Source organism: Phocoena phocoena, chromosome 4 (genome assembly GCF_963924675.1).
Source record: "Phocoena phocoena chromosome 4, mPhoPho1.1, whole genome shotgun sequence".
NCBI lineage: Eukaryota > Metazoa > Chordata > Mammalia > Artiodactyla > Phocoenidae > Phocoena > Phocoena phocoena.
This window is the reverse complement of record NC_089222.1, coordinates 137751770-137766836: the sequence shown is the minus strand read 5'-3', so window position 1 is coordinate 137766836 and position 15067 is coordinate 137751770. Positions and strand designations below refer to the sequence as shown.

The 15067-nt window shown below is 40.9% G+C and overlaps 1 protein-coding gene across 1 annotated transcript in view; it reads right to left on the bottom strand.

The window, feature by feature from the left end:
• Positions 1-14144, bottom strand: part of MORC3 (MORC family CW-type zinc finger 3) — a 40342-nt gene extending 26198 nt beyond the window's left edge. Inside the window, exons 1-5 of the mRNA XM_065876461.1 lie at positions 14071-14144; positions 5284-5356; positions 3434-3566; positions 2057-2271; positions 1369-1516 (exon numbers count right to left, since the gene is read on the bottom strand). Of these exons, the coding sequence (XP_065732533.1) occupies positions 1369-1516; positions 2057-2271; positions 3434-3566; positions 5284-5356; positions 14071-14109 (608 nt within the window). The 5' untranslated portion in view covers positions 14110-14144. The remainder of the gene's footprint in view (positions 1-1368; positions 1517-2056; positions 2272-3433; positions 3567-5283; positions 5357-14070) is intronic.
• Positions 14145-15067: the final 923 nt, after the last annotated feature.

Here is a 15067-nt window from a genome sequence, read left to right as displayed (position 1 = left end):
TAGCCCACAAAATGATGACCATATTCCCACAAAAATCTCTATGCACACATTTTATAGCAGGGGTCTCCAACCCCTGGGCCTGTTAGGAACCCGGCCACACAGCAGGATGTGTAAAGCTTCACCTGCTGCTCCCCATCACTGCATTACTGCCTGAACCCCACCCCCCAACCCTGTGGAAAATCTGTCTTCCATGAAACCGGACCCTGATGACAAAAAGGTTGGGAACCCCTGTTTTACAGCTCTATTTGTAATAAATGAAACTTGTAAACAACCAGATCGGTAAACACACTGTGGTCCATCCATATAATGCAATTACCACTCAGCAAGTAAGAGGAAGCAAACGGACACACAAGAACCTGGATGAATCTTCAGAAAATTATGCTGAATGGAAAAAGCTAATCCCAAAAGGTTTCACACAGTATGATTCCAGTTACAGAATATTCTTGAAATGACAAAGTTACAGAAATGGAGAACATGTTAGAGGTTGCCAGGGATTAAGGATGAAGTGGGTGTGGATATAAAAGGGATCCTTGAGGTGACGAAATTGTCCTGTACCTTGACTGTATCAATGTCAGTATCAACAGTATTATTGTACTGTAGTGTTCCAAGAAGTTATCATTGGGGGAAACTGGGTAAAGAGTACATGAGATTTCTTACAACTACATATGAATCTACAATTATCTCAAAATTAAAAGTTAAAGAAAAAATGGTGGGGGTGATGGGAGGGGCAGGGAAGAAAGTAAGAAAAAGAAAATAAAAGAAAAACGGAATACAGGTGGTCAGAAAAGCACAAGAATTAAAGGATTTTAGGATTATCACTATGTGTGCTTTATTCCTATGGTTCAACAGATCTTACATCTCTCAATATCACACATTTACCCTAAATTTTAAAACTTTATTTGCAAAGGATTTTATCCTCACAAAGATTTAGCAACACAGAAGTCTCATTTGTATTATTTTTCTCAACAGATGCTGAATTGTGCTTAGCTTTATGTAATTAACCAAACAGACAATCTCTAACTTACTCAAGCTGGGACTTGTTGGCTGGGCTTTATCTTTTCGTTTCATTTCTCTCTTTTTTTTTGAGGAGAGGGATGGTATAACCAAGAGCGAAAATAGAGTGCTATGGAGACAGAATGGCAGGGCTAGGAAATTTATTTTTAGTAATATGAAATTATCTCAAATTGAAGCCAAAGTAGCCTCAATAAAATACCCTTGGAAAAGGTAAATCATTAACTATGCCATAAAATGAGGACCTTCCAATGTATTTGCACTCTCGTGTGACAAAGCATGAATGTGATGAAATTATTCCCACACGTGTGCTCTACTTCCCAAATGGTTAACAACTAGCTGAGGTCTACCGTTTACCTTCTGAGATTCCAAATGATGATCCTCGTCCCCTTCTTACCGATGACAGCATCAAGCTCTGCCAGTAATTTCTGTTCCGTAGAAAACAGAGAATGTTCCAGAATTGCAGCAAGACTCGCTTTCGATTCTGTTAAATTAATTATCTGTCGTATATCCTAAGTTAAAGACTTAGACCAAAGGCGTATTTTTCACAATTACGATATGGAAACCAACTCAAACTAACTGAAAAACCATTTCCTAAATTATTTTCTAAGTTTTAAAATGATAGTGTGATTTCAAATGAACACCAAGAAGGATGAAGTATGAAGAAGTTTATTATTATTCCTACTTTAATTATTTCCAATATTTGAATGTTTATACAGAAGACATTTTCCTAAGGATATCTTGCTTTTTCATTTTTTGGTGAAAATATCAAGCCAGATCGTAAGCTTATCAGACCACAAAAAGACTGAAATAAAGAAGCTTAACATAAAATGCAATCGCCTTATGCTAAGGATTTCCATGGCACAATTCCAATAGAGAAAACAAAGGGACAAACATTTAGCCCAGATGTAGAGTAGAGGCAGTGGACAGGAACAAGAGCTAGAATGGAAGGTATGATTAAAAAACAAGAATCTGGAGGAGGGCAGAAGGATGGAATGGTTCAGATTATTTCTTCATAGTTTCAATTTCAAAATCAAAAGGATATGCTCTTTGTTGAATGCCACTATTGGGACAACAACATGTTCTGCTTTTATGACTTCCAAGTAGGTCTGAGACAAGAAGCCCACGCTCATGCTTTCTCCATTTTTGGTAAAAACCATTGCATCTTTACCCAAACGCATAGAACCTGACTTGAAGCCATTCCCATACAATCCAACTGGGACGTGACCATTCATGGTGACTTTGTCACTGAAGCCAAAGCTAAAAAGAAAAAAAAATTTAATAAGTATGTATAATCTTCATTTATGTTAATTCAAAAACTGTAATACCAAGTAAAGTGCCTAAGTTTGAATGTCAGCCTCATCCTTCCTTGCTGTACAATCTTGGGCAAATTACTTTTAATCTATATTGATGTGTTTCCCTATCTCTGAAAAGAAGGAAACCAAATCCACATTATAGGGATGTAAAGATTACACATACTAAAACAGGAGCTCATTGCCTGGCACATCCCAGCTAAATGGCTGAATTATAATTTAGTCTCCAGGGACCTTGAGCTTTCACCCCAGGAAATCTCTTCCTCTAAGTGTGAAGGATTCTCTTGTTCTCAGCAAGCCTGCCGTACTATGATTATCGATCGGGTGAACCTGACTTTTTTTATCAGTGTAAGGAGTATCTGAGAGACAGTAGAAAGGCCCCTGAGGCAAATCCTCCCTCTACCTCATACCTGTACTATGTATCTTAGCTTCTATTTCAGGCACAGTTGGCTTCATCCTGACATCCTATTCTGTAACCCTAGAGCCCAAGCCCTTACAACTATGCTACTTCCTCATCCTCTGTGTCACTTTAAAATTACCAGTCCCCATTCCCCAAAGTGGTAAGTTTTATAGGAAATAGCTAAAACTATTTCCACTAAAGCACAAACAACTGATGCCAATGTGCTACAACTCTAAAGGAATGGTGGAATTTTAGGTAAGTCAGAAATGGGGAGCGGGTGATGAGAATGGCAGGGACTGCTTAATAATCTAACAGTAGGGCTTCCCTGGTGGCGCAGTGGTTGCGAGTCCGCCTGCCGATGCAGGGGACACGGGTTCATGCCCCGGTCCGGGAAGATCCCACATGCTGCGGAGCGGCTGGGCCCGTGAGCCATGGCCACTGAGCCTGCGCATCCAGAGCCTGTGCTCCGCAACAGGAGAGGCCACAACAGTGAGAGGCCCGCATACCGTAAAAAATAAAAAAAAAAAAAAAAAAAAATAATAATAATCTAACAGTAGTAGAAAATGACAGAAGACTTAGGAGAATAGAGCACACTGTGGGTATAGCATTTCATGTTTAAAAAACAAAAACTACAGGGTCTAAGTATGACACATGAAACACCTGAACTAGGTAAAAGCAATGATTTTAAGGAGTGTGACACTTTACATACCTCAGCATTTTATGTAATTTGTCTGAAGTCATACCATTCCCATTATCAGTGAATGTCAGGCATATATGGTCATTTATCACTGTTTTGTCAATCCATATCTGCTTAGCATTCACATCAGGATCGTAAGCATTATCTGAGAAACGAAAGTTTGGCGAAATTTTGATTCTGCATTTTGAAGAAGAGCAATTAGTTCAGAACAACACTTTGACAAGCAACAGAATAATATATTTTAAGGAAAATTTAAAAGCTGAAATGTTTTAGAACTCCTAAGATTTGACAACATGAAACTAAACTGTACCATGCTATATATTGTTCATTGACTATTACAGAATTAACTCTATCTAAAGCCCTCCATTTGTTATATAGAGAGCAGAGACTGGTACCCACTACACTGAAAAAGTGTAAAGCCAGAAGAATCGCTGCACTGAAGAGATGATCAAGACAGGAAGGTCTTCTTCTGCCCAAAGAACTAGCCTAGCTATCATAAGGGAAACTGAGAGCTGAGTGTCAACAGCACTGCAAGTTAACATGGAAGGTCCACAACAGTTACTGAATAAATGAGAAAGCAGTATGCTAACCTATACACACAGATGAAGGTTCACTTCTACCCAGTTCTTCAAATTGTAGCCCTTTTCAATCTGACAGAAGTTTCTGGTGGCTGGTACATTTTTCTAATCTCTGTACACCCCACCGCTTAACACCCTTGCCTAGCATACTTGTTTCTCTCAGAATAGGTAAGTATGAGGAATATATCAAAGAAAAACGAAAAGGTTTTCAACAGTAGCAGTAATAAAATCAACTTGTGAACGATCTAAGATCTATCAGAATATCCCTGACTAAAAGTACTTTTGAGGTATATTTTCAAGTCTTCATTATAATATAAATAATGGTTCTCAAACTATCCTTCTGTAAGTCTTCAATTAAAATCAAATAATCTTTTTCATCAACCACCTTAGCTTCATAAAAAAACTTAAAAATCCGATACACCACAAAGAGCACCATGACTTTCAGTTGCCCAAACCCAAAGCTAGTGAAGCACTATGATGAACAACCCCAGGCTAAGTAGCTCCTCCCGTTGCCATGAAAAAGAATGACCGTGAATAGCTGCAACGTTATCTCATTTGCACTTCAGAGTCTACATCTGAACAGCACATGTTAGCTGAGAGACTCTGGAAAATCTAACTTCACCAAAGAAAAGAAGGGTTCTCAAATTTTCTTTCTTTTCTTTTCCTTGCACATCCAACATAGGACCCTTTCTTGATAATGAATCTAAAGAATTCCCAAGAATTCATGTGCACTAATTTTACCAAGAAAAAATCATGACCCATAATGCAAATCTGAACACAACCTTGCCTCTTTCCTCATGTTCATTAAAACACTTTTAAATATAATCTTATACCTTGATCATCCTATCTACTGAAAAGACCAAGAATTTATTATCACAAATCTAACATAATATAATCCTCCTAGTTACTAACACCAGAAAAATTAATCCACTGTTATAAATATTTTCAGACTATTAAAAAAAAACATAATTCTCACTTTTTGGCAATAGACGTATTTCTTTTATAATGGACTAAAAATATTTTCAACATAAATGCTTTAGGAACTTTGCAAATTAAAATACTTTGATAGTAATATAGGGAAATACTCTGAGTAGGGAAGGCTGAGCACTGATTAACTTGACATCAGTTTGAATAGTTGTTATGCTAGGTAACCTTTACCAATGTTATCGCTGAGATACACTTTGGTTTTTTTTAAAAGCACATCTGCATACTATTTTTCAATAAAAAGCTTTTTAGAACTTCAATTGCAAGCAACAGATTATATACGAAACACGATTTACTTACCTATTAATTCAGCAACCGCACTAAATGGCCAAGTGTGACTAGTAGAATTTGTATGTAAAAACTTCGGGCAAAGCTGAAATAAACCAATGATTCACGTAAATTAATTAAGGTCTTACTTTTGAGAACAGATGCCAAAATAATTTTCTGTCCCAGTATTAAGAGAGACCAAGCAAGAATGACTTAGCTGCTTGTGTCAGGATATACCTGGAAGACATAACCCGGAAAATGAGATTCCTGGAAGATAAGGCTGTAAATCAACTAAACAGTTTCTCATCAAGCTGTGCTGCAAAACCCTTGCCTCCTGTGTCCACCAATCCAGAGCCATATCATAAAGTGCCCAATCCCAAAGCTATCCACCCTACAAGACCTACCTCAAAATTACCATGAGATAAAACTAAGACTTTGTCAAAGGGGTGTTTTCTCCTTTAGTGCATTAAGCTTAAGAAACTTAGCTTTGTTTGTTAATCAACAGGCTTTTCTCATGGTCTCTCCAAGTTCATTATATCAACAGTTGAACTTGCAGCCCTGGAACAGTATACATCTATAAAGCCTTCAAACAATGTCAAGTAACAGTTCAAATGCAACAAACCTTCCTGACCTCCGGAGGTTTTATGTCTGATTCATGGTAATACAGTATGGAAGAGTATGTTAATCAACCTCATGCTATAGGGAACTCTCTAAATTCCTGGGTAGTGCAGATATCAACTGCCTAAAAATGTACAAATGGTTTAAAAAGGCTGAGGCTTGGAAATTTCAATATGCAGAGCATTTCCATGAAATGAGGACTTTTTTGTGTTCATTTTGAACAGATTATCTCACATTTAAGGGGGAAAAAAGAGGCACTTTAAGTGTTTCATGTGAAGAGCCCTAGAAATACGATTAGATCATAAATCCAACCAGCTGCATTTACAGTGTTCAGCTGCTGCCACAAGGTGTCAGAAAGATCTACTTTTCCTCTGCCCACCCTCGATTTTAGACAATCCCTAAGCATTTGTTTACTATCAGGTTAAAGCACACATGTGAAAAATAGTATTCTGTAGAAGAGTGGTCTTCGAACTGGAGCATATGTAATTCAGACCTTCTATGGCATACTTTCTATAGCATACAGCCACATAATAATGGTGTATAAGGAATTCCCCAACTTTCTAAAACAAGGGTTTTTATAAAGAAAATCAATTTCCAGGCCTTCATCTTCTACAAGAAACCTTTTGTCAAATTAGTATACCTGAGTCCTGTCCCAGGCCCTCCCCTTGCACAATCACCAGTCCTCCATTTATGAAAGAATACACAGTGTACTCCTCACCCATTCTAAATCTTACTATGGGGCATGGCTTTGGGGTGTAAAGCCTCTGGCTACCAAAGCAGAAAACGATTAAATCAACACCAGAAACCCTTAGAATAGTTTCTGTCTTTGCTCTCAATTTTATGAATTTGTTAGGTGTGAAGTCTGGAGTTAGAAATTGGGTATTCTGGTCCATGTTGTAATACTTTGATTTTAGATGTACGGCAGACTGTGGGCAGACTGTCAACTTACATTTAATAACTTCATCCTATATACCAACTCCAAACTGACATGGCACACATTGTTCTTGAGTAAGAGTCCCAGGGGAACAAGGCAAAGAAGGCATCAGTAAGAAAAGATGAATGCTAAACAGTGGCTTTTTGGGTATTTAAACAAAAGCATTATTTTCAACTACTCTTAATTCTCATCTCTCGAACACGTCATCAGCTGGAAAGAAAAACACCCTTCAACAGCCAACAGACACACACACACACACACACACACACACACACACACACACACGCACACGACATGGACTGTGGAGTATCTTTAACTAGATGTGTGATCCTGGGTAAGCAACTTAACCCTCTGTGCCTCAAGTTTTATCATCTGTGAAAATGAGGATGATAATAATATCAGGTTACCAGGACATTAAGAGAATTAAAAAACTTAATATTTATAAATGCTTAGAAGAACACCTGGGACGTAATAAGCATTTTAAGTGTATGTTTTTTTAAAAAGGTAAGTATACCCTTAAAGGCACAAATGAGCTCATATATAAATAAAGAAAATCCTCAAGGGCCTCAAGTAAAGAAGGAATTAAAATTTAAAATAAAATTTGAAAATGTGGATTAGAGTGGGGTGCTTAACTGGAATACAAAGGTTTCAATTTTAATGGTGACTCAGGGATAGGAGACATGGCAGAAGAGAAGCACGCACTTGAAGTAACTGCCCCCTCTTACCTCCTCAGTAAAAAAGGGGGTGGGGGGAATATGCCCAATGGGAAGCTTTCTGTTTTGCTCTGGACTCTAGGTTAAAGACAAACAAAAAAAGTGTAACATGAAATTCCGTAAAGAGGCATGCCTTCACTTGGGTTAAGCATTTCAATTTATATAACCTGCAGGACCCCTGTGGAGACACAGCCTCAACCGGACTGCGTAGGATTCTCCCAGAGACATTATTTGGGGAATATTTGAGTACACAATCTAAAATAACATTTAAGGAAACAATCCACCAGGAGAAAATATTAGCAGACAAGATACAGTAGTATTAGACATCGCCCCCCAACACTAGGTAAAAGAAATATCAGCCTATAAAACAGGAATCTCTTGAAATAACTAGATATTTAAAAAGTAATCCTCGGGCTTCCCGGGTGGCGCAGTGGTTGAGAGTCCGCCTGCCGATGCAGGGGACACGGGTTTGTGCCTCGGTCCGGGAAGATCCCACATGCCGCGGAGCAGCTGGGCCCATGAGCCATGGCTGCCGGGCCTGCGCGTCCGGAGCCTGTGCTCCGCAACGGGAGAGGCCACAACAGTGAGAGGCCCGCGTACCGCAAAAAAAAAAAAAGTAATCCTCTTCTCCAAAAGACACACAAAAATGAGATACAACGAAGACCACACAGATATTTTAAAGAATCAGTAGAGGGACTTTCCTGGTGGCGCAGTGGTTAAGAATCTGCCTGCCAATGCAGGGGACACAGGTTCAAGCCCTGGTCCAGGAAGATCCCACATGCCGCGGAGCAACTAAGCCCGTGCGCCACAACTACTGAGCCTGCGCTCTAGAGCCTGTGTGCCACAACTACTGAGCCCGCATGCCACAACTACTGAAGCCCACATGCCTAGAGCCCATACTCTGCAACAAGAGAAGCCACCACAATGAGAAGCCCATGCACAGCAACGAAGAGTGGCCCCTGCTCACCACAACTAGAGAAAGCCCGCACGCAGCAACAAAGACCCAACATAGCCAAAAATAAATAAATAAAAAATATATATTAAAAAAAAGAATAGAACTTTTAGAGTCAACAAATAGTCACAAATTTAAAAAATCATTTAAATATAAGATGGAAGCCTGAACACATGGACAGTGTTTACCTCTGCTGCCTCCCAAAGCCGCTCTATAATGAAGGAAAAAAAGGGGCAGAAACCCAGAAGAACAAAAAAAATCAAAGAAGTGATTACTAATAGCAAACAAAATAGTCAGTAGTTTGGAAACTGGAAAGCACAGACTAGTGACAACTGATTTAATAGCCTGGAAAAAGCTAAATCCGAAGCCTGTAGGAGATGAGAAAACCAACCAGAAGCAGGTCAGGAACCTTGGCAACCCCAGAAAGTCTTAGAAATTAGACTTTGTACCTTTGAAGTAAAAGATACTAGAAGTTGTATGAAAACAAGATAGGGTGAAAGTCTTTAAAAGAAGAAAGATTCCCCAGATCCTTCTTTTACCCTGAGCAGCCCTTCAACTACCCTCAGCAAACCACGTAAGGCTGGAGGTCTGTTCTCTGGAGAAACTGACAGCGGCAGGCTCGCAGACAATCAAAAGCAGGTGGGTTAAAAGCAGGTCAGCAAATAGACCAGAAATAAACCCTCTCCTATATGGTCAAATGATTTTCCACAAGGGTATAAAGACCATTTAATGAGGAAAGGACAGTTTTTTCAACAAATAGTGCTGGGAAAACTGGATATCCATAAAAAGAATGAAGTTGTGGCCTTACCCTATACCATAAACAAAAATTAACTCAAAATGGATCAAAGAGCTGAAACCATAAAACTCTTAGAAGAAAACATAGGGGAAACCTTTTACGACATTGGACTCGGCAATGACTTCTGAAATCACCAAAATTTAAAACTTCTGTACATCAAAGCAGCAGTCCCCAACCTTTTTGGCACCAGGGACTGGTTTCCTGGAAGACAATTTTTCCACAGACTGGGAAGCGGGGGGGGGGTGGGGATGGAGAAATGGTTCAGGCATTGGTAATGCAAGCGATGGGGAGCCGCAGATGGAAGCTTTACTCGCTTGCCAGCCTCTCACCTCCTGCTGTGTGGCCTGGCTCCTAGCAGGCCATGGACCACTGCATCGAAGGACACAATCTACAGAGTGAAAAGGCAACCCACAGGATGGGGGGAAAAATCTGCAAATCAAGTATCTGATGAAGGGTTAATATGCAGAATTTACAAAGAACTCCTACAACTCAACAACAAGAAGACTACAAACAGATTAAACAATGGGCAAAGGACTCAGACATTTCTCCAAAGATGCTCAACATCTCTAATCATTAGGGAAATGAAAATCAAAACTACAACGAGATACCGCCTCACACTCAAAGGGTTGGGTATTGTTAAAAATCAAAACAAAAAAATACAACAACAAAAGCAGAAAGTAAGTGTTGGGGAGGCCATGGAGGAACTGGAACTCATGCGCACCCTTCGAGGGAATATAAAATGGTGCAGCCACTGTAGAAAATACAGAGGGGGCTCAAAAAATTAAATAGACACAGGATCCAGCAATTCTAATTCTGGGTATATACTGAAAAGGACTGAAAGCAGGGTCCTTTTTTTTCCTCCTTAATTGAAGTATAGTTGATTTACAATGCTGTGATAGTTTCAGGTGTACACCCAAGTGATTCCATTATACATACATACATACATATATACACACACAAAGATATGTGTGTGCATGTGTGTGTATACATACATATATATATATATGTATGTATACACACATACTTTTTCCAGACTCTTTTCCAGTATAGGTTATTACAAGATATTGAATATAGTTCCCTGTGCTATACAGTAGGTCCTTACTGTTTTTTATTTTGTATAAAATTTATCTATTTTGTATACAGTAGTGAAAGCAGGGTCTTCAAGAGACATCTGCACACCCATGTTCACAGTAGCATTATTCGTAATAACCAAAAGTGGAAGCAACACAAATGTCCATCGATGAATGAACAAAATGTAGTATATTCATAGAGTGGAATATTATTCAGCTTTAAAAAGGAAAGAAAATTTGATACATGCTACAACATGCATGAAGCTTGAGGACTTTATGCTAAGAGGAACAAGCCAATCACAAAAAGACAAGTAATGTATGATTCCACTTATATAATGTACCTAGAGTAGTCAAATTCACAGAAGGTAAAACGACCAGGAGCTGGCGGAAGGGGGAACGGAGGGTTACTTTTTAACGGGTACAGAGTTTTAGCTCTGCAAGGCGAAGAGCTCTGGAGGCTGGTTGTACAACGATGCGAATGTGCTCAACGTACCGAGCTGCAAACTTAAAAACAGTTAAGATGGCAAATTTTATGTCACGTGTACTTTACCATAATAGTAAACAAATGAAAACCAAATCTGCAAACTGAACAATGGGATACTCCTATCTCCTTTTCCCTGCTTCAGAAGAGCTAGCAGCCAGGATTATATAAGCCATGCAGGAAACTAGATGTAGAATTCCTCTCTGGAAAACAGAATGATTTCTAAAATTTCTATCTGGTTCTTTAACAATTGTGCCAGGCCATTCTGGATAGCTTTTTTTATCCCTCACTTGAAAAAAAATTATTTTACAAGTTTTAAAAGTTGTTTTAAACATACTTACTTTATGGTCTAACACTTCCATTCTTTAAGGTCAACAGATACTGACAGAGAGTGCTCCAACAACACTGCTGGCTCCTTCTACCTGATCACCCAACACTGAAGCCCACCAAAGGACTACTCGGGTATGAACATCCATGTTTTTAGCGTCTCACGTGGAGATATAAGTAGAAGGCTGACCATCTCCAGACATTTGAGAATGTGTAAAATTAGAATAAAAAACATACAGTAAAAAGAATGTAAAGAAACTAGAGGCAATGCAGTGAGCAAAAGAAAACTTCAAAAATACTATGATTAATATACCCAGAGATAAAAACAAATATTTTGTTGAGAAAGATTTTTAAAAGATATTCAGAGAATAAGACAGTGTTTATAATAATTAAATATATGGTAAGAGAAAGGTAGGAGATGAAACGGAGGAAATCTCCCAGAAAGAAAAAGCAATGGGAAGGAAAACAGGAGACAAAAGAAAACAGAAAAATAAAGGGAAAACTGTCACCAAATAAATGAGAAAAATTTCCACATGTTATGGACTTGAGTTTCCAGCCTAAGTACCAGTACAATGCATAGGACTCTATTAAACAATAAAGCATGCCTTTACAATTCTAAAAAGAAATAATTTCTAATCTAGAATTACAAACCCAGCCAAATTATATGTAAAGAGCAAGGGTAGCAAAAACATATTTCCAAGAAAAGACATAAAGTTTCTTCCCATGTACTCTGTTCTCAAGAAGCTACACCTGTTTTTGGAAAAATGGATAGGCTTCACTGTTAACAGTAAAAAAAAAAAAAAAAAAGCCGCAAATATTTACTGAGTATTTATGGCGTGAACAGGACTTTTGTAAGACTTTTACAGGCACTGGCTCATTTAAACTAACTTTCCAGTGGGTAAGATTATTATTCCCACTCTTCAGGTCACATATACAGTTATCAGTCAGGATTTGAACCCAGGCATGTGAGCTCCAGAACCAATGCTCTCAGTCACAAAATGGTATTAGCATTTGAGAGCTATACCAAAGGAATAAGCAAGCCTTTATTCCAACAAAACTTCATTTATGGAAAACGAAATGTCTATTTCACATAATTTTCATGTTACGAAATATTATTCTTTTATCTTTTTCCCCCCAACCATTTAAGGATCGTGTGCCATACAAAAACAGGTGGCAGGCTGGATTTGGCCCATAAACTGCAGTTTGCCAACTCCTATCCTAAAGCAAAAGACCAGTGTAAATACACTCCAGAAGATGCAGATGGGAGATTTCTGTCAATGAGGTTCCAAACGGCCCATTATTACCCACAAAAGAAAGATTTAGCACATGGACAGCTGCTACACCCAGAGAGCCAGCTAACAACAATGCCAGTCTCTCAAGACTGTTTGACCCTTATCTTTGCTCCCTGTCCTCTCAATCTTGAAGAGACAGAGATAGCAACTTGGGAGGAGCTGGGGAATGGGGAAAAGAATCAAAGTGCAGAAATAGCAAGAAAAAAAAAAAAAAACCCAGTTCACTCCTTTTTTCTCACCACAGTTTTCTGGGCCAGAATTTGGCCCAATATGAGGGGAAAGAGCAGGGCTTTAAAATGAATAAGAGCTTTAAAAGTAGTTAAAGTCTGACTTAACTGTACCTGAGGCTAATTGGAAAGCATCAGAATCTGTCCAGATTCACCCAGGTGAATTAGCAAATAATGTTTAAAGCCAGTGGTAAGAAAGAGTAAAGTTCCTCTGTCTTCCATCTACTAAATACTATCTCATTCAACAAACCAGTTAGGTAACCAAAGAGCCTTTATTCCTAATATGTAAAGAACACTCACAAATCAATAAAAATACCCCTCAAAGAAAAAGGAAATAGAAAAATGGGCAAAGGATATGAAGTTTTTTTTTCTTGTTTAAATCCCAAACCAAAAAGGGTGAAATGTGACAAACTTTCAACTTCACAGTCAAGTAAACGTAAAGTAAACATACCATTTCACACTCATCAGGAAAAACGTTAAAGTCTAATGATACCAGGTGTTGGCAGGAATCTGGCTAAATGAATGCAAGTCAATGGGCAAAATACCATTTTTAACGCAATGGTATTACCATTCGAATAATGAGACTGCTGCAGCAATTCTTTGGCCAGCACCAACACCCTTCAGAGAAGAGGTACATGTTTGTATAACAACGCCAACTTTTTAAGGAGAATCATGTAGGGAGGCCACGCCCACACCTTAGGCTGTGAAATTTTAATTCATATTGTGTGACCGCTCCCTCCGAAAAAGACTCAGAGATACAAAAAACATGCTCAAGGATCCCCAAGAACCCGAGACGCTCCGGAACAGACACGACCCGGAGACTAGAGGGGAAATGGGAGAGCTCGGTGGTGACCTAGTAGCGATTTGGGCCCGAGGGCTTAACTGGAGGGAAGCGGCAGGAATTTAAATGAATCAGGAAGACTAGTCCCAGCTCGCAGCACTCCGTCCCACCGCCAGGAGGTCAAGGCCGCTGGGCATTTCTGGCAGCAGACCACCTCTCCCTCCCCCTCCCGGACACTCCGCGGGCCCGCAGGCCTGGATGGGTCAGAGGCCCCCCGGTCCGAGGGGCGGGCCGACTGGCCGCCGAGGCCTCGCCCTCGGACGACAGCTGCGGAGCAGCCAAGAGGGAGCCAGGAGGAGGGGCCGCGGCCCCGACCCGCCCCGAAGCCGCGGAGGCAAAACAGAAACGCAGCCCGGCGCGCGCCGCCCGGCCCTGCCCTGCCCTGCCCGCCGCCGAGCAGCTCCGCCGTCGGTAGCGAGATGGCCGCCGCCGCCTCCCCCGGCCCCGCCGCGGCCCCAGCCGCCGCGCCGGGCCGACGAGTCGCCACCGCCCACTGCCGGCCCCCCCTCGCTCGCCCGCCTGCCCGCCCTCCTGGGACACGGCCCGCTCCACCCCTCGCGGCTGCTCACCGCGCTGAGGCGGATCCCGCTGGGTGGCTGCGCCGCCATCTTGAGCGAGTTACAAAGCCAGGACCGGCCTCGGCCGCAATCCGACTGGGAGGCGGCGGGCGACAAATGTAGAGCCCGCGAGGTCCCTCCCACTTCCTGGGCGGAGCGCGCGGGTGACCCCGCCCACTCACTTCCGCCTCCTGGCGCTGTGGAATTGGGAGTGCAGGGAAGGTAAATCTCACTGAGGGTTAAGGGAGCCGGGACAGCGAGAGAGTCAGGCTTCAAGCTCCGGGGCCCTGCAGAGTAGGGCGCATGCGTGAGGCACCCGTAGGCTCGAATGGGTGACTGCGGTAACTGAACCTAGAGGCTTTGTCAAACAGTAATCAGCATGGAGGCCGCAAAGAGCTTTATTTGGGATCTTGGGAGGTGCAACTGGGGATAGGTGCCAGCAAAATAGGAAGAGTGTTTGGGAAAGAGAAAGAGTCAGAGGCTTATAAAGGCAAAAACCACAAGGTTGTTAAAGTTGTCTTGCAGGAATTATGATTGACTTTGATGCATAAAGGAAATATTTGTCCTTAAGGGATAGACTGTCACTAGTTATTTAGGGTAAGGGCCGGATAAGTATCTTGAATTTCTGGAACATCGTGCAGATGTTCTGGATACCTTTGTTAGACGATAGATAAGTGGTCAAAAGGTCAGATTCTATCTGGGCTGAGACATGCATAAGTCACTTCCTCAATGGCCTCTGGCTCCATTTTAGAGAGATCTCTTAGCAACACCTACTCCTTTTTGATTTTCCTTTTGCAGCTTGAGGGCCCCAAGTTTGAAGCCGGGTGCCATGGGCGTTGGTGACCCAAAAATGTGCACTTGAGGTGCTTGACCAGGCTGGACGTGAATTACACTGAAGAACGCCATCACATGCCCACCAGTGTCAACGTGATTTGAAACCTTATTAATGAAATGAAGACTGTACTTTTGGGATGTACCTTGAAAATTATCATTCTGATAAAAAGAGTCC